This window comes from Poecilia reticulata, chromosome 14 (genome assembly GCF_904066995.2).
Source record: "Poecilia reticulata chromosome 14, P_reticulata-male-v2, whole genome shotgun sequence".
In the NCBI taxonomy this organism is placed as follows: Eukaryota; Metazoa; Chordata; class Actinopteri; order Cyprinodontiformes; family Poeciliidae; genus Poecilia; species Poecilia reticulata.
The window spans coordinates 19119849-19140215 of NC_088843.1; the positions used below are offsets into that span (position 1 = coordinate 19119849).

Here is a 20367-nt window from a genome sequence, read left to right on the forward strand (position 1 = left end):
TGCTATTGGTCAGTTTACTTTCAGTTTACTTTTGTTTATTTGGTGTCCTGGCGCTTTTTCTTTAAGCTAAAAATGAATAAGCGGAGTTTTAACCCTTTCCTAGTTCTAACATGAGTCGGGTGAACCCCGCCTGAGCTTTTTACCGTGTGCGCGGTTCTGGCAGGGGCCAAGTTTAGCAGCTTTTTTTTTTTGTGGTTTCGCTAACTGAAGAGCTAACGGGTCACCCGGTTGGCCGAGCATGACATCTGCGAGCTCTTCCTGTTCCTGAGCTTCTGCTGGAGGGCTAACGGTTAATTCTAGCTGAAACTTTGCCAAAAGAGTAGAAATCAGCCAAACATTGTGGCTTCACCTCCTCGTTGTCCTGAAGTCTCAGACACATGAACGTTGGGATCTCCATCATCCACCTCCCGTGGATCACACGGGTAGGCTTTGCTTTCCTGTTTTTATTATTTAGTATAATTTGTGTATTTAAAAGAGTGTATGTAATCCGCACATTACGTATGTGGCCTGTATTTTGTGTGTTTCAGGTTTGCGCTGGTTTTATGTGCATGGTGATGATGTGATTGTGCTCTCGTGGGTCAAATGCAGTGATGGCATAATAATATCCTGCACCTGCCGCTGTACTTTACAAGGCAGTGAATTTAAAACTAGCTTAAAAGTTTTGGAGAGATTAAAATGTTAAACGTTCTGGGACGTGGATTTACTTTTTTTTTTTTTTTACATAGGTTCGTGCTTGCATGCTAGTAAGACACAAAATTTGAGGTTGTTGAAGTTTCTTTAGTATTTCATAAAGATGATAAAATATCTTTCCCCAGAAAGCTTTGTCCAACAATATCCTTGGAACACTGCTTGTTTATGATGTTCCCAGAATAACAGTGGAGACAATGGAGAATCAGTTGATACCTTTAAAAATGGCTGGGTTTTCCTAATAGACTCAGCAGTGCAGATCTGTATAATGAGAACAACAACCAGCAACATTTTAACAGCATTGCAGAGGAGTACAAGGTCACCAATACCAGAGAACGTTTCTGCAGCTGGCATCAACCAACTTCCATAGTTGGAAGCAGACCATAGAGATCCTGGTTGGTCATTTCTAACAATGCCACGAGACTGTAGCAAGGCTGAATGTAAAGAGAGATCAGAGAAGGAAGGTGGACATACTATGTGTCCAGGAGACCAGGTGGAAAGGCAGCAGGAATTGAATATTAGGAGAATAATTCAAGTTGTTCTATTCTGATGTAAATGGAAAGAAAAATTGAGAATGAGTTATACTGAAGGTAATCTGGTAAAAACCAACCCTTATTATACCCTTTGCTTCACACAAAGGCTCTGGACCCTCAACTATTGAGAAATAATTGCTTGCTGGAAACAGACTCTTGATGCTCAGGAGGTCCCAGGTGATTGAGCAGTTACATCTAATGTGATGAAGGAGGCAGGTAGGCGGGTACTTGGTGTGTCATCACGAAGGAGTAAAGTGGATTCCCTTAAGAAGGTTCTAGGCGGTGTACACCAGGATGGTGTAGTGTAAACCAACTCACCCAGCGAAGGGTTTATGGACAGCTGGTGTACTCTCAACAGGGTCCCCTTCCATAGGAGGCAGAACCGATAGAAGGTATTTATTGTGTACGTCAATGAGTCTTAGTGTACATGGAAACATACTAAGTTTTGAGGGTCCATCTAGTGTACATTAGGGAGACATAATGTACTCAGATTTTCCCAGGGAAGGTTACTTGTACACTGTGTAGTCTCTCCAGTGACACTCCATCTGTGGAAGGGACATCAAAGCAAGGACTTGCACATCAGGATTCTTAGCAAACTTTTCATATAGTCTAACTTCCCAACAGAAGCACATATGGAGACTTTCACCAAGCACTTACAGAGGAATGCGTGCATCAACCTCTTATCCTCAACTTTCCTTGTCGTGGTCTCATTGGGTTTTTGGGGTTAGAGCTCTCCTGTGGGGTGGGAGGTTCATGACGTCTGTGCCTGGGGGCATGTGTTCAATGTTTTTGTGCTGGTTGGATATAACCCAGTGTCCGAGCTTTTGTGTGGGCGAGGGAAACGGAGCTGTCTGCCTTTCTCCACCCCACAAAGAAGGAAAAAAATCTCCTCGGACCAGGGACTGGTTGCCCCTTTGGTAGGATGATACCTGGACCTGGGAGTATAGAGTGTGTGCCCGTGGCTTTCAGCTTCAGTTTTCATATGTTTTTCAGTTATCATTAATAAATTCTCTGCATTGTGGTTCAATCTTAAAACCGCAGTACATGACAAACTGGGAATAATCCAATAGTAATTCCACAATTATGTGCTAAATTTAAACTAACCGCCTCTTTCAAGAGACCTGCAGGACTTTTTATGTTTAATAGGCATTTCATTGGTGAAGTCATGTAATTTGTCAGGGTTTTTTTGTATGTATTGTTTGTATTCCACATCAAAAACATTGATGTTCATCTTGTGCTTATTTGAAACACTGTGTTGTGAATTTCAAAGTGAGATTAGCAAAGTCGATAAATAACAATCTATTAATCTCCAAAAGAAAAGAACACAGATGAAGCCAGACTGAGCAGCAAAACTTGGTGCTTCAGGACGGTGCTCCACTTTAACCTCATAAAACTTTAATCCCTATTTTGCTATAGTGATTTGTCTTTGTTCTATAACTGGCATTTAAAATAAAAAAAAGTATATAAAAATGCTTCAAATGCTACGTCAGTGCAGGCCTAAACTAAAGTCACGTTTTTATTCATATTTTCGTTGACAACATGTTGTCAACATATTGAGTAGAAATGATTTCAGATTTCAGAGTAAGCCGTGTTAGCCTCAGAGCAGAGCGTAACGCGGGCAACTTCTGTTCCAAGCAACATGCTGACAGCAGAAGAAACGCATGCGGGGTTTCTTAAAGCAGGCGAGTGATTAGTGATCCGAATCAGCCAGCTACATCTTGGACCACGGACGCACTTGTGCTCCTTCCCTTTCATTCAGCTGTTTCAGAAGCGACACCTCCCCCTCTTTCTTTCCCAATTCTCATCCAGCTCCGAGTGCAGTCATTTCTAGTGCAGAGAAATGTCCCCAGTGACAGTAAGGGATGACGCAGGCTCTCTCTTCCTCTCTCTGTTTCACTAACCCTCACGATCCCACCCTCCATCTCCTTGTAGCTCCAACACCATGTTTTCCCTCTCCTGACTTGCTCTCCCCTTCTTTTTTTCCTGCTTTGGTACTACCCTTTTCTCCATTTCCTCGCCCAGTCTCCCCGTCCCCCTCTCCTCTCACTGCCTCCCCCTCTCTCCCCTCCTTCTCACTCTGCTCCGGCACTGCAGTGCTGATTGTGATTGAACACACACACACACAAACACACGCGCGTGCACGCACACGCACTCACACACAGGCTTGCACGTCCGAACACACGCACACAGGAGCGTAGCTGAGTAGCAAGTACTGCAGCAGCATGCAGCATCTGCGGCTCAGCCATTCAGGGAATGAAGGAAGCAGATCGCGGGAGGGGAAATAGTTTGCTACCTCAGACCAGCCTGCTTGTGCACCTTAGCAGAGGTGAGGATAATGCATTTCAAGAGCGGATGGCTTATGCTATCCTGTCTCTTCTGCACTGCCTCTGCATCCCGCTCACCCTGCTCCTCCCACTCCAACTCTTCCTCCTCCTCCTCTCTACAGCATCATTAGACAGGACTACAGATTGACCGGGACTGGCAAGCGGTGGATGGTCAGGTTTTTTTTTTTTTTTACCCCCCAGCTGAAGGATTCTTCTGTGGCTATGCTACATCTGCACTCTGGCTGCTGCTGGCTGGATTGTAACTGACTTCCGGAGCTTGAAAATAGCACCGAAGCGTACGAGGAATCTTGGATGTGTGTGTAGCATTCTGTACCAGTGTTGTCGCTGGTGCATTTCCTTCTCTTTTTTTTTTTTTTTGTTGTTTTTTTTTCCCTGCTGGTTGTTTTTGCCTTCTCAGAGACTGGCTAGCAGGCACTGCAGCATCAGGACCGCAAGATCCATGAAGGGGTAGGGCATGAGGACCCAGGGGCAACCCTAAGGAAGGGCTTGAGTACTTCCATTGGTACCACTGCTAAGGTGCTCATCTTGATTTTTCTTTCTTTTTTTTTTTTTTCCAGAAAGGGGTGTCTGGTGGGGGGTTGGTGTGGGTGGTGACAGCACAGGTAACTAGGCCCCTACAGAGCAGAGCGGGTGGCTCTTGCGTAGAGGAGCCAGGCAGGACGTCCTGTGGGAAAGGGGGAAGAAGGGCTGACTGGAACGTTGGACTCCTGATGGTGGCTATTTTTGTCTCCCCTAGCTGAGCGTTTGGGACAGCAGGTGGAAGAGAAGATGCTTATGGCCCGAGACACGGCCCGGGATGAGGCTCAAAAGCTACACAGGAAGTGGCTGAAGCACCAGGCCTTTATGGCAGAGCTGGCCCGCAATAAGGAATGGCTGGCCAAGATAGAACAGGTGAGTGGAGGCGACCAGGAGGTGGAGAGCAGAAAGGCGGCACACGCTAAAGGGGGAACACACGAGTTTGCGGTGGGTGTGGTGAAAGTTGGAAGTGAAAAAGGTGAAGCTGAGTGAGGTGTCATCAGTCGGCTGTTCTATCTTCACCATGCTCAGGAACGTCCTGTTACACTCTCAAGGTTACATAGAAAGAACAGTGGTGTCATTTTTGCTTTCACGTTTAGTCGGATCTTCGTGCCTCTTTTAGGCCTTTTTGTTCTAATCAGACTTGGGCTTGCAGGCTGCAGAGAATCAAAATGAGAAAGCTCTAACTTTACAGCAGAAACACAACGTGTGCTACAGAGTCTGGTATAAGTCGGTGTGAAGCATTTATTGCTCTCTCTTGTTTGGTTTTTGAGTCCTGCATTGCCATCATGCTTTGCTACAACCTATCTACGCAGGATACCCCCCAGGCTCTCCGGCCTCAGTGGCTTGAAACCCACATGAGCCTCTAATGAAATCTGTTGACATCATTTTGGTTTCCAAGTTAAGCTTGTTGTTTAGAAATATATCACAGAGTTTCTGAACACGGTATGACATCTTCAGCTCAGAACCAGCACTGATTTTTATTTAAAGCAGAACAAGACATCAATCTTCCAGCTGCAGCTGAAATAAAAGCACATACTGGTCATACTGGTCATAACGGTCATTGGAGCTATAATGGCACAAAAGTATAGACTCAACATCTGCTAGGTGGTTTTTTTCAGTCTCTTATTCAGCCGTTCTGCTCTTTGTAGAAAAACTTTAAGCTTAACAAGTTGATATTTGCTGGTTATGTGGTTGTCTGTGCTCACACCATGAATGTCTTTTTTTTTTTTCATAAATATTTCAAATTTATTCAATTCGTCCATCTTGGAGGCCGTCTATCAGCCAGCTTAGCGTCAGTGTGCAGCAAAATCTGTGTTGCTCTTTGCTCCCTACAGGAGTGAACTTCAGTCACTCCTGCACAACCAGAGAGCAGTTTGGTGGAAACTGTTAGATTTAAACCATGTCCCTTTTAAACCTTAGTAGAACTTGCTGCTGGTAATCAGGGGCCCATGTATTGATGACTTATTGTAGTAAATCATTAATAGACTTACTACAATCTTTGACTGATCTCTAAAAATGACTGCAATCTAGATAAATCAAGAAGTGGTGTACTGCTGTCCAAAGCCCTAGCAACACGAGTATCCACAAAATGTCACACAGAAACCTTTTCTTTCTTGAAAACGCAGCAAACCTTTGTAGACTTTGACCAACATGCAATGTATTTACATCCCTTATAATATAAGAGTGTTTGTTGATATTTCCTTGTGTCTTAATTATTTATTTCCTTTGAATACATTAAAAAATTGATTAGACTTTATAGATTTTTGCACACCATTGTGGTAGTAAGCTGTGTAATAAAATATTCATTAGATACCAGGGAAACTAATTATAACCACAGCCTTGGAGTCAACACTACTAAAGTTTATTATCTAATGAGGAAAAGCTTTGGTTGTCCATGTGTGTGCAATGTGTTCTTCTTAGTTTTGGGGCAAAAAACCCCCCCAAACAAACCTGAATTTGCTTTGTGTCTTCAGTTCTTCAGTAAGTGTTGGAATACAGGCAGACCTATTTATTTTTATTATTTTGAGTTTTGTAAGCTGAAGTTCAGAGCAGGGGAAACAATCTCTCTTCAACTGTTACCCATGTGGAGGTGTTTGAAATATTCAGGGGAACACAGGAACAATTGGTTTTCTGTTTTACACATATTCCTTGTTTATTGGTTTGACAAAACAAATTCTTTGCCCAAACCTGAACAAAACAAATGTACACTAATTGGACATTTCCTGATAAAAGTTAATTTGCTGTAGCATTCACACCGCTGGTCTTAATTTTATAAAGAAGAAAAAAATAATCATATTTTTGTGATATTTTCATGAACATTTGGGGAAAAATTTGAGATTCTTGTGCCGCTTTAGGTCTTTTTGTGCTAATCAGAGTTTGACTTGAGAGCTGCAGAAAATCAAAATGAGAAAAGGCTAACTGGAGAGCAGAAAACTGAGAGTTTTAGAAATCCTAACATTATGCCTTATTTCGTTTGTGCCCTCCATCACTTCTGCACTTGACTCAACATGATAGGAGCTATACCACACTGATTTTACTTTGACTGGAAATAGTTGATTTATCCAGGAAAACACAAATTACATTTATTTACCAGATTTTAATCTCAGCACTGCTTTAGCCATGCTCAATAAATCCAAATAGCTAGTTACACTACACCATTTACATATTGTTCTTACTTATCAAACGAATCTTGAAGCCGAAATGTAAAAGTCATGTCTAAGAACCAGCACAGGGCTGTACTTTGACTGGGCCATTACAAAACCCTGATACTTTTCTTATTCTGCTATTGTGTGGGTTCGTTGCTGTGTTTGGGATCATTGTCCTCTTGATAACCCTGTTTGGACTCACACATTACCCTGATATCCACCATTCTCGACAGCTGGTTTGTAGTGTTGTTACTGTTATACACGGTTTAGTTTTAAGCGTCTTGGCTGAGTGACACCGCTGCTTTAGGCCAATCTCTCCAATGGATATTGTGATTCAACTTTAACATATTCTTTTCTAGACTGAAGCTTTTGTCTTGTCCCTAGGTTTGAGTGTGTGTGTGCATGGTTGTTTGTCCTGTGTGTCTCTGTGTTGCCCTGAGAAAGACTGGCGACCTGTCCAGGGTGTACCCCACCACTCGCCCGGAACGTTAGCTGGAGATAGGTACCAGCAACCCTCCCAACCCCACTAAGGGACAAGGGTGCAAGAAAATGGATGAATGGATGGATGAAATTACGAAAATAAATTCTCTTAATTTGTGCTAGGATGAGGTGCTTTTTCAGTCAAATCAAAATAGATGTAATTCGCAAAACTGCAATGGAAACACTTTATTCATATCATACATATCATTTGATCAACAGCTGGATGTTACTACTGGTGAAAACGATGAAGAAGACAACAGGAAGTTGTAGGAGGATGATGGTTTGGAGGATGTTTTTCGGACAATAAGCAGCCGGCTCTCAAAAGCGTCGCACAGTTCATTGACAATTCTGTGCCAATGAACAGAACTTGAATCTTTTGTGAAATTGCAGATTATAATTTCCCCAAAACACAGCACAAGTAGCCGCTCCCGGTTATAAGGGGTCATTCCAATGCCTGACCAACATGCAAATGTCTCCACAGATGGCTGATAGATGATGAATGTTGGCAACATGACTGAATTATGAATATATCTCATGTAGTTGTTATACATAAATCGCTGCCATTATTTTTAACAGCTTATTGCATGAACTAGATTATTCAAGTGTGATTTTCATTTCTTTTAATTTCTCATTTAACAGAACGCCGCGATTGCAAAATTGTGTTGTTTTTTTTCCGACATTAGCAAAATATTGACAGAGATTTGTGCACATTTGTAATAGAAACACAGCTACTGTTATTGCACTTTTGTACTTTTTTTTCTTTACCTATTTGATTTCATTCCATCATATCACATATTTCATCCCATTTCAGCTGCAGACATAAACAAAGTGAAAAATGATGCCGTTTTATTGCTTATTCATTAGCACATTTGGATAAACTTTTTGATGCAAAAAAATAATAATAAACCAGGAATCTAAAGTGAGGCCTTACACTAAGTGCAGAAGATGGCTGCCTCATAGACTGTCTCTCCGGTGCCGGCTGCCGGGAGTTTCCCTGTGTCGCGTCCAAACAGATAGCTACGGAGCCCGTCGTGTCACTCAGGCCCTGCTAGCCTTACCTAATCCAGCCATCCGTCTCTGTCGCTACTCGAGAGACGGCGAGAGAGGAGGACGCCGCTTCCTGTTGTGTTCAGAGAATTCATCGTCCTCTCGGAGCGTTCCCGTTGCGGCCTGCGCCTCTGTTCTCTCGCAGCACTTACTCAGCACATGAAGCCGGCCGCACAGCTCCGGGCCGACGCGTGCATGTGGGGGATCTGTGGGTGCTTCTCTGTTACAGTGAGAAGACTCACAGTTGACCTTGTGCCAAGCCTCGGCACGAGCTCCAAGCTCAGCACTCTAGCACATAAACAAGGATGGAGCCTGAGCAAATTCTGTTTATTAGCTATAGATTAACTAATAAAATGTCATGTGAATAAAATATAACTTTCACGAGGAAGTCCCGTTTCTCTTTAAGCGCATGGATATTATCCATGTGCTACTAAAAAAAAACAAATTTCTGTGCCTTCTGTGTATGTACTGCAATTATAAAATCTCACATAAAACTTCAAAATTTTTTTAACCGAGTAAATAAATAAATTTACAGAAGCAGCTTCTTCAGATACTTCAGCATATTAAAAAAAAAGTTGAAGAATACAATACGTCTTCTATTGCTTGATTTTATATTCTTCTTATAAAAGATTTCTGACCTGGTGGTCTTTATTTTTCCTTGAAATGATCAAAAAGAGAAAAGGAGGAAAACCTGAGTATCTGAAAAGTGTAACATGCATTTGTATTAACCTCTGAGTTAGTACTTTCATTGTCATTCATTTATCAAGTCTTAAATGGACTTAAGTCTGGAATTTGACTGGGCTATTCTAATACATCATTGTGGAGTCATCTAAACCATTCAGTTGTAGCTACGACTTTAAGCTTTATGGTCTTGGTCCTTTTAGTTTTCCATCACACACACAGCATCTTCAAAAGTCCTACAAGTTGTCATGTTCAAGTTCTGAAAGTGTAAGCACCGAGATTCACTGCAAATATGTTGCATTCATAGCGGTCAGGCTTTAAATAAAGAATTGGTTGGAAACAAAAGAACAAAAAGGAAGGACTTACATATTAGACGTAGATGTAAAGTTTGGAATTACAAATATTTCCGCTCATCGGTTTCTTTTGCCATACGTATCCAGAACCTGAAATACTTTAGTCAAATTCGAGACTTGATTTTGGCTTTCTGGACACCATGGAAACCCAGAGGAGGCCAAAAATGGAAAGCCTTGGTGTCATTTGACCCTCATCCACATGTTTTTCTCTGTCCTACATGGCTTGTGGCGATCATTGAACCGGTCTTTTTAAGGTTTTTAAGGCTTTCTTCCTGCCAGTCTTTGCCGTATTCTGTCCATTTCTAGATGACCTCTTAAAGGTAGCTCTGTAACTTCTTCCTCCCTGACTTGTCTGCTGTGTACCTTAGTTTTTGTGATGCTGTTTGTTCTCTAATGTTCTCTTCCAAACCTGTGAGGCCTAACACAGGACAGATGGATTCATGCTATGTTTATGGTTATTGTGTAACAAACTGTGGATAAGTTTAAGAGGTATTTAAGAGTTTTGCAATGACTTTTCTATAAAAATTTCTGCCACTTCTTGGAATTATTGACAGGTCACCTTTCATCATAAGAGTTTTGAGTTGGACTGACTGTTGAACTGTCTCTCTGAGCTGCTGCAGACAGCTGATTGATGCTCACAACAAAAATGACTCGCCGTTTTTTTCTTGGCAAAAGATTTTGTCGTTGACTTCTAAGACTAACTACAAATTATGAAGTATCTGATGCAGTGTTTTCAAGTCACTTGTTTAACGCCTCTTTGCCATCATACTAATCTTTAGCCTCTTCCACAGACTCTATCACAATCAAAAGTAGGAACTCTGGCTGAGCTACTTCAAAATGTTTCTTCCGGTCAGAAAAAAGAACAGCCTCCTTCCTTCTTTTAAATGCTCCTTTTACTTATGTTCAGATTTCGAACATCCATAGATTCATAACCAGAGTGTCTCCTGGAAGGCATTCGCGTATCATGTTATCATAAATCAGTTCAGAGCTTTTATGTCCTGCTTCGGCTATAAGACGCCTCTGCTTACTGTCGGTGTTTGTCTCTAAATGGAGCGTAACTTCTTCCTCAGGTGTTTAGTTTGGACCCCGTTATTCACCCTGTGACTCCAAAAGGCTTTGGTGTTATAACTGTATTTGATACATTCATTTCATTTATTTCTTTTTTATAAACAAGTTTTTTTTCCACCTTCCTACTTATTGCTAGTTCTGTTGCATGAACTTTGACTTACTAATCCAGGAAGGGCGTAAATCTGCAGCTCACAGCTTCACATATTTGAATCTATTACATATACATATTTTCACATTTTGTGATTGTGCTTCACATATTTTTTGACATTTTTTATGAGCTTTGATTTTTTATTTTATTTTTTCTCTTGAAAATGGACAAGATGGGAATTACCAATAAGGCAGCAGAAACACTACAGAACTGCTACAAAGCAGACTGGTTCCTTACAAATTTTACGAATATGTATCAGAAATAGAACATGAACAAAATTAGAGATTCATTTCAAATTTCAAGTGAATGTAAAAATTGAACCGTGTCTTTATTGTCATCTTCAGTCATGCAGGTGTAAAGTTTCTGAACCCTGAATAATTTTCCGAGCTTCACACAATACAACCACATAAATCTATTTTTGTATCTGAAAAAAAAAAAAAGATTTAGGTGGTCACACCCTGGCTAAGAAATGTAAATGAAACTATCGCAATCAATATTTAATTATTATTGTTAAGGAAAATGTTAAGCAGAACACAAATAAGTTAGCCTTTAGTCTGAGGTTTAATATCAGATGTTTTTTGCTCAGCGAAATCATTTATTCACAAACAAGCCCCAACATTTGTTATACCTGTGTCATATTTAATTTCTGTTTGATTCAACTAAGACATTTCTTTTAGGAAATGAAACAAACAGGAATCTCTATAAAGATAACAAAACAACGAAGAAAGAAAAACTATGTATTCCGCCTCTGATGTGAACTTGTTTTCCAATATAGTCTGGTATTAGACATGTTGATCTGGGAATATATTGCATCCCCAGGATACTTAGAGGTGTTTTGTTGAATGGATCCATCTAAACGTTGGAGGATAGTCGTTTTCTAGGGCTGAACTTGGGCACCCTGGACTTTCATCCCCAGATTGTCATTTGGAACGGAAAAGAAAAAAAACTGACGTTGACTTCACTGCCAAAGTAATTTAATCCGTCCAGACTGTAATGTCTTGTCCTTAATCCCAATAAGCACACAATATGCTACAGGGTTGCATCATAATCAGTCATGGCTGTTTCAGTGAAAGCACTTTATTTCTTAAAGTTTAGTCCTGCTTTACCCAGGTTTTTAGCTATGCCAACATGCGTGGTAAAGTAAAGGAAGCAGTGTGACACAAACTTTACGATTTGGGACATTTCACTTCCTACCAACTGCAAACTTGCATCTGTCATTCTCTTGCTTCGAGGTCCAGAGCCGTAGCATTGGAGGTAACTTCAACCCTCCATTACATTTAACTATAATAAACACCAAGGCATGCAGAACATGTCTAGAAGTTGGCTTGAAAGTGTCTTTTAAATGCTGCTTTTCACTGACAACTGCAACACATTCTGACACATGCCTTGATTGGTCATATTGTAGAAACCTATGGGGTTATCACAGCTCATAGTCTCCTAGATTAAGTTCAATTATTGGGTAGCAAAATGAAAACGTTTGTTACATTTTCAGCTGCTGGGGTTTGCTTTTACACTTCGCTGTGCCAAACAAGCCTTAACTCTGGAAAACATTTTTTACCTCCTCACCTGTGGGCATGTTGCACCAAGAACCACTGAAGAAAATGACACCAGAACCTCTTAACAAGACACTGAGCGCAACTTCCTTCATTGCAAAATGCGAAACAATCCTTACGGTTGTAGGATTTCTCTTTCATCTTTCGCAAACTACCACGAGCCATTTCTCCCACCAGCTCTAGACACAAGTGATTGTTTTGGTTGTTATTACCCAGAATGCTCTGCGCGATAGTCCATTTCCTGCTTTTGGAGCGGTTTCTTGGAGTTCACGTATGTATTCACACCGCTCCAGAGATCACTTCAACCCAACCAACATCTAGGTTTGTAGGCGGACCAGAGTTTGCATTTTATGTATTCACACCTAGCTAATTGTGCCAGGCTTTCTAGACAAACAAATTAGAGTTCGATTGGACTGCACCTTAGTCACCAAGGAAACATTTTGTACTTTGCATCAACATGGTTCACACCCAGTATTAGTTGAGGATTCACCTCCACAGTCTCTGCTGCACTCTCTGTGGCACTGCTACAACTTGGGTTGTAGTAACTAAGACAAATGTTTTTTTTTTGTTTTGTTTTTTAACTAGATCTTGCTAAAACAATTTGTAGATAATATTTTGGGGAAAACTGAAATAAAAGTCCATTGGAAACCTTCAAGATCCCAAAGCCTCAATTAAAATTGAATGTAGAGCTGCGATTTCACAGATGGTCCATTTTTCACTTCTTTCGCTGAGATAAAGCGTTTTTGGCCTCTCAACTTCTGCTCTCATAACATATAAGAATTAGACCTGATTCCAGTTTAAAACAGCCAGATCTACTGCTTCTCAGCAATTCTGAGATGTACCACATCTGATAAAGTTAAAAATTAAATGTAGAGCTTCGTAAACCCAAGAAGTTCAATTGGGCTTGAATTCCTCCTGGGATGATTGCTACACAGCTAAAAAAGAAAAAATGCAGTAAAATCAAACATTGACTAAAAAAGTGCACAGTGAAACGGACGGTAGGATATTTTGGTCCCGTTCGATTTTGGAAGACATGTTTTAACACGTCCGAAGAGAGAAAATTGCAAAATGAAACGCTGTAAATGTGCTGATAACAGCGCAAATGGGCATATTTGGTGGGCAGTCATTGTTGTTTGTATAAAATAAGCCCTTTCATCCCACCTACTGTTCAGCTATGCTGCGTCAGCATTGCAAGAAAGCCAGCAGAATTTGGCTGCACGCTGCCGCCATGAGACTGTGATTTATGCGTGCTGGCCTTTAAAATATCCCACTATGTTTGCCATAAGCGCCTTGAAGATTCGTTTCACAAATGCCCATTGGATCACACTGTTCTCCGGGAGTGCAGCATCACAACAGCCTCATTCCTGTTCTATAAACCTTTGATTCTTTCGCCTTTCGCTCGCCTTCTTCCTCTAGTCTGCTTCCTCTCTGCACCCTCCCTCCCTCGCTCTTCTTCTCCTCTCCTCCTCCCCTCTCTGATTCCTTCTCCTTCTGCCTCACCTCGCGTGTCCGTAAAGCCAAGAGACGGAGGAGAGAGCGAAGGAGAGGAGAGGGAGCCGCTTGCTTTCTGCTGGCTCTGCATTATGGGAGGGAAAGCGAGGCTGAGTAAAGATAGGAGCAAGAGAGGGATGTTTGAGAGTGTGAGTGCTAGCAGCAGTTGAGCAGAGAGCCTGTGCCAAGAGAGGGAATGCAGCACTGCATTATGAAAGCCATAGGATATACCTCAGGTTCAACTGTGCGAGAGATTACAGAGCGAAGCGGCGGTCGAGGCGCACGTTTCATCGCGTGTAGCTCCCGCCTTCTTTTAACGTAGAGAAAATGTGCCTTTTATTTGACGTTGCACTGCAGACCGGAGCGCACACAGGGCTTCCTTCCTTCAAAAGTCAATTCCACAAGCTTCTATCATCTCATCCAAATCACATTATTCACAGAGCCTGGTGTTTCTGGGAGGAAAAGGGAGCGGAGAAGAACAATGGGGAGGATATAACAGGGGTTTGTTAGAAATACCATGGATGATTTTTAGGTCAACTCAAGGCCAAAAGATGCTTTTTTTTTTCTACACCTGCTTGTGAGCATGTAGGGGGGCCTCCCGCCTTAGGATGGAGATCTGTTATGCCCAGCTATTTTAGGCACTCACTCTGTTTCTGGCATCATCTGTTATTCGCTCAGGTCGTTCCTGTGATACTGTAACAAAGATCCACAGGTTTTTGCTTTGTTATGTGGTGCCTGGGAGAAATATTCATGCACACACAAATTACGTAAAGTCATGATTATGAAGCAAATGAACTGAACTTGTATAGCGCTAATGCAATCATTTTGACCACTCAAACCAAAGCGCTTTACTAGAGTCACATTAACAAACAGATCGGTGGGCAATTTGGGGTTAAGTGCCTTGCGCAGGGGTTTATCGACATGTGGCAGGAAGAAGCTGGAATCGAACCTACAACCTTCCGATCACAAGATGACTACCCACAGAGCCACAGTCGCCCTGGAAGTGGAAGTAAATGTGTGGTTTTCAATCGTTTTTGTAAGAATCAGTCAAACGTGGTATTTGAATTCAACACCCTTCACTCTGATACCCACAAATTAAAAGCCACTTATCATGCAAAATTCACTTTTTGTGCATTTTTGTATTTCCATTTGGTTTTCCCTAGTTGTTCCAATAAAATAAATTCAAGTTTGAGGTTGGAACCAGACAAAATGTGAAAGATTTCAAGGGATGTGGATACTTTTTCTCTCAGTAGGCACTGTTGCATCCTGGGAAAGTGGGCTGTATTCCTCTGGTAGCCGAAAAGTGATAAATTCCAGTAATTAAAAAATTATATTTATGGCATTTATTGAATGTGATTGTAAGCTGGATTTGACATGTAAAATGGCTGACAGTGAACAAGTTGTGCTGTTGATGGATTTCTAGTGTGGTACAAATTGGGGCAACAATCACTTGAGAGCATAAGAACCTTCCCTCGAAGCAAAGCCTGACATTAAAGACTGTCTGTGTGCAGACTGAGGAGGAACCAGTGAACCAATGCAGGCCTTTTGCCGCCGATAACATTTTATAAACTCGACACGTTGTGGCTCACAGTAAAATAATGCATTTTAATAACTGCTTGCTCATTTTGACTTTCTCCACCCAGGAGGGTCAGGAGCTGATCCAGGAGAAGCCGGAGCTGCGTCCGGTCGTGCAGCAGAAGCTGGAGGAGATCAGAGAGTGCTGGTCAGACCTGGAGACCACCACCAAGGCCAAGGCCCGCCAACTCTTTGAGAACAACAAGCCGGAGCCGGCAGTGAAGAGCTACTCGGACCTCGACAGCCAGCTGTCCCACCTGGAGCAGCAGCCCCCACAGCTGGAACAGGCACACCACCTGCCCACCTTCAATGAACAGCTCCAGAAATTCCAGGTAAGCGCCAGCGCCTTACTGGGTCGCCCCGAGGAGACATTTACAGCACCTATCAGTCTGTCAATGAGCAGCAACAAAACATCTCAGATGATCCAAACCTTCTCCTCAGCAGCAGTTTGCCAAAGAGGAAACTGTCATCCTCCATGTATTAAGTTAAATTCAATCAATTTTAAATGTAATTTTACTTTAAAATTAAATGCAGACCCATTCAATAAATTGAAATATTATTTTAAAAAGTCAGTTTATATTAGGAACTCTAACCCTGAGTGAAACACGTTATATACAGGGTGGGTCATAAGCTTCCATACATAGAAAAAAATAAACATTTTATATTGGACAACCGTTTTTATTTTTGTGGGACTCTGTGTAATCGCTGCATGTCTTGGACCACTTTGTGGTTGATCTGCAACATTTCCAGATTTCTGAAACTTGCACATAAGCTTTGCCACATTGCTGTGTGTGTGATGCTCGTTCCATGTTTTCTGTTAGAGTTACGTGCAGCCATGCGACCGCTTCCCAAGCCAGCCGTCGGCATAATTTAAATTCTTTGCTCTTATGTCAAACGCATCATCTTGGGTGTCTGAAATATAAAAGAAATGTTACATTCTCCTACTTATGGAAACTTATGGCCCACCCTGTAGATTAACTGTTTATCCGCCATCATTGGTACCTATGCTAACTAGCCTTAGCATTTGTGGTGAACATTGTGGTGAACCAGCTGAGAGCGAGGGAAGTGGGGGGATAACGTAAGTAGCGCATACAAGAGGGTGATTGACAGCACTAAGATGGTCCTCCTGTCTCTGATTGGTTGCTTCTGACAGAGTGTATTTCTGCAGTTAGAACTGGGAACAGCGTTCACATTTTATCTGTCTGATAGTGTCACAACATTATGACATTATGATAGTTTTAACAAATATGTGAACATTTTTTTAAATAAAATTTACATGCTGGAAGTTTAAAGGTTGTGTTTTTGAAACGAGCCTCATCAGAAGGACATACGCTCTAATTTCATGAATGTGACTGTGTGTCTCACTCAGATTGCCGTCTGTGCACAGCGGCTTACTAAAATTTACTTGTCAACTTCTACGCATTTCATCACATTACAACAAGCAGCTACAAACGTCCATGATATCATCTGAAAATGGGAAGCGGATGGACAGACATGACCGTCCACCTAAGCTGAAAGGAGAGCATTAGTCAGAGAAGCACAAGTCAGCTGGGAGAATCTGTGCATGTGACAGCTGGACAATTCTAGCTGGTAAGAAGAAAGCCTTATGATGTCAGGTTTGCAGTTTACCATAGGCCACTTCAGGGACGCTGCAAACCTGTGGAAAAAAGACCAAAACTGAACCTTTTGTCCAAAATGTAAAGCATTAATTATAATTGCTGAAAGAAACAACACTGGATATTAGGGGTGCACCAACACATTTTCCTATGGCTTTACACAATCAGTTCCAATCAGTTCCATGAGAAACTGATCTTATCCATCAAGCTTATCTAACTCTGCAAAGGCCTGAAAATCAGCCACTATCTCCTTTTCCCTTTTGCTCTGCTGAGAGAGAGCTGACTGACAGAACCGCCCAACACCCCACTGTTGCCAACTAAGCAACTTTGTCCCTATATTTCAGGTCAGAACAATTGGTATGGGCCAAAATCGGACAAAGGCAGACTAAACAGACTAATCATAAAGATCGGGATGAGCAATCAGTGAACCCCTGATGGATATCAGTTTGGACAAATTGTCCTCAGTGTGTAGCATGATGGTGGCGGCATCATGCTTTAATGAGCCGGAACAAAGAAGTTAGTCAGAGTCGGTGGGATTAAATCCAGGACATCACAGAGAAGAAGGGAGATGTAACACTGGAGTGGCAGTTCACCTGGCAACAGGACAACGACCCTGAACATACATCCAGCTCCACAGTGGAATGGTTTGGTTGGAATCGTATTGATATGGTAGAATGTCCATATCAGTGTTTTGATCTAAATTCAATTGAGAATCTGGGGCAAAACTTGACTGAGGTTGTGCTATTTCACGAAGAAAAGACAATCCTTTCGGCTATTAAATGTGCAACGCTGGTAGAAGCTGAAGCTCAAGCAGTGACAGTCGGCTCTGCAAAGCATTAATTTTGGGCGTCTGTATAGAAACGCAGCTCACACTTGTCAGATTTTGAAACATAATCATTTTGTGCTACCTTACAGTTATGCGCTTGTTCAACAGGTAGTTCTCGAGGTACCATACAGCTCCGTCTGAAACATTTCAGTTTGCTCAGCGGTGGCATGTTCTCAAACGTAATGTTCAGTGGCACTAAAAAAAAAAAAAAATGCCTCGTGTGCTTTTTTATTCTTCAAGTGAGGCAAACTATTATGTAACCCTGATATGTTCTGACAGGAAAACAGCTGATGCGCTCTGTCCACTTTTCACATACAGTGGCTGCAACATGACCTTCCTCTCCTCTTCTCTGCAGGCGATGGAGTCTCAGATCGGGGACTTCTACAAGGACATGGGGGAGCTGGGAGGCCTGCAGGGCCTCAGCCTTCCCCAGCGAGGCCTGGTGGCGGGTGAGAAGGAGGGCGGCGAGCAGTCGGGTGAGGTGGAGACCCGCATCGTTCGCCTCATCGAGCCTCTGAAGGAGCGGCGCCGCATCCTGCTGGCTTCCAAGGAAATGCACCAGGTTGCCCAGGATCTGGAGGATGAAATTGTGAGTTTCCTCTTGCTTGATGAAAATCCATCACTCAGCTGCTGGTGATAAGACACACATGCTTTATGGTTTTAGTCAGAAGCCGCATCCACTCATCCTGGACCTGAATACCATCTTAATTTGGGCTTTTAATAATGCATTTCAGCCAGTATTTTTTCAGGATACAATTTTACAAAGAATAAGAAACTTCAAATCATTTCTAAAACAGGAAGTAGGTGCATAATTTTTTATATATATTTTGAATATTTCGTTAACAACTTCGGCAATGTGCAGGCATTCCTTGTAGACCACAACAAATCTCTGGAGAAACTTAAATAATGAGTTATAACAACATTTCATTTCCCTTTGGGATTAGTAAGATAATTTTGAATTGAATTGAAAAAGTGGTATGGACCGCCCTATGAGGATTTAATCCAAACCCTAACCCTTTAGTTTGAATAAGTATCTCAAAGTGCTACAACAGAATAGTAAAAACATTTGAAAGGTATATAAAATAAACTTATTTGAGCTTTCCATTATGTCATGATGTTATTCCCTCATCAAAAACATACCTTGTGTGTTGCTTTGATTCTTTAATGCATGTTTGAGAAATCCTTTAATCCCCGTGGCAACCATTCAGCTGTGCCAAACACCCGGGTGACGCGAGCAGCGCCTTCGAGGCGCAGCTCCTCCTCAGAGCTCCACTTTCCAATTGTTTCTGAGTCAAAAATTGTTTATGAATTGAAATGTGACCCTAAAAACTGGAGTTGAATTGAATCACTTGACAGTAAAATATTTGCTTCTGCAGTTTGCACCCTGCCTTTCAGATGTGCTAAATGTAGATGCAGAAACATTCTGGTTCACATTTAATAAATTGCATCGCGGGTGCTAAGTTATATCGTTGTATATCGTCCTCCCAGTATTTTACACTTCCTGGTGATCAGCATATGTTCTGCATATTCATGAGAGTAAACATGCTAAATGTAAACCTTAGAAAGGTTTGCTTGTATAACCTTTAAAAGCCCACAAAGGTTTTAAAACATCCAAATAGTTGGGGATTAATGTGTATTTGAGCTAGAGTGTGTATTTTTGACTGCATTAGTTGTCTCCTAAATTCTTCTCTGTAAGTCAAAAATATCTTGCAAGTTTTAGATTTTGAATTTAAATGACCGAGTTTGTGAAATGTAAACACACAGTAGTGAGTTGTGCTAATTTTTTTTACTATCTTTGTTATGTATCCAAGAGATGAGAAAATAATGGGTTTTTTAAGTTACAGCTTAAAAGAAAACGAAAGAAGAAAAAGAAGCACTATTTCCCAGGGTGCTTTGCAGCAGGTGTTTGTATCCTGTGTTGCACTGTGAGTGAGATTGATCTGCTTGAGTGTGTAAAGACAAAAAATTCTTTTAAAACAACTGTTATTTTTGTAACAGTTGAGGACCATGTCTTATTGTTTAAGCCTTGTTCAAATTAATTTTTTCTGAGCAGAATTCCTTGTGATATTTAATAAAAATGCATCATCAGGTACATGCAAGTTGAACCAAGAATTTAATTTCTTCTTACTTTCAATAAGTACTGAGGGCAGTTTTCTTCCATATTGTGATATAAATATTTGGTTTAAATCGCAATATTAAGTTAAAACAACTCCAATTCAAGATTGATGAGCAATCAGAGTCTAAAAAACTGTCCCTTTCAGCTTTGTTAAAATTCAAATTCTGAGTTAAAACCAAAAAATTTTTTCTGCCGAACTTTCATTTTCAAGTTAAAACGACCTTCAAACGTTATAGTGTGTGTGAATCAGAGACATTCCATGATAAATTCAAACTTCAGCACTCAGTTTGTGTTTTGAACAATCATTGAAACTGTTTGTTGTGTCCAAGTTTATCATCGAAAGACCAGAATTAATGACATTTATTCTTATAGTGTGTCTAAAAAAAACATGCTACAAAAAAGGTTTAAAAAAAATAAAACTGGGAACATTCATATTTCATATTGTGGCTGAAATTCTTAAATGTTCATTCTAAAAAAAAAAAGGAAAAGAAAACTAAACGATGCGCTTATCTTTGTTTAAGATGTGGATCCAAGAAAGGCTTCCTTTAGCGTCGTGTAAGGATTATGGGAATAACCTCCAGAGTGTGCAGCAGCATGTCAAAAAACACCAGGTACGTCTCATGGCCGACCTTTGGCTACGGCTAGCTGACAGGTGGACATTCTCACCCTAAGAGCTCGTCTGTG

General features: G+C 41.3%; 1 protein-coding gene across 3 annotated transcripts in view; it reads left to right on the forward strand.

The window, feature by feature from the left end:
* The window catches only part of sptbn4a (spectrin, beta, non-erythrocytic 4a), a 37674-nt gene continuing 17307 nt past the window's right edge, over window positions 1-20367 (forward strand). Inside the window, exons 1-6 of one of the 3 annotated variants that reach the window (XM_008428324.3) lie at window positions 2713-3546; window positions 3667-4081; window positions 4302-4456; window positions 15194-15457; window positions 17923-18156; window positions 20205-20294. In XM_008428324.3, the coding sequence (XP_008426546.1) occupies window positions 4334-4456; window positions 15194-15457; window positions 17923-18156; window positions 20205-20294 (711 nt within the window). In that variant the 5' untranslated portion in view covers window positions 2713-3546; window positions 3667-4081; window positions 4302-4333. Of the gene's footprint in view, window positions 423-2712; window positions 4082-4301; window positions 4457-15193; window positions 15458-17922; window positions 18157-20204; window positions 20295-20367 lie in introns of those variants that run through there. The other 2 variants (XM_008428323.3, XM_008428325.3) reach the window with 2 other exon arrangements.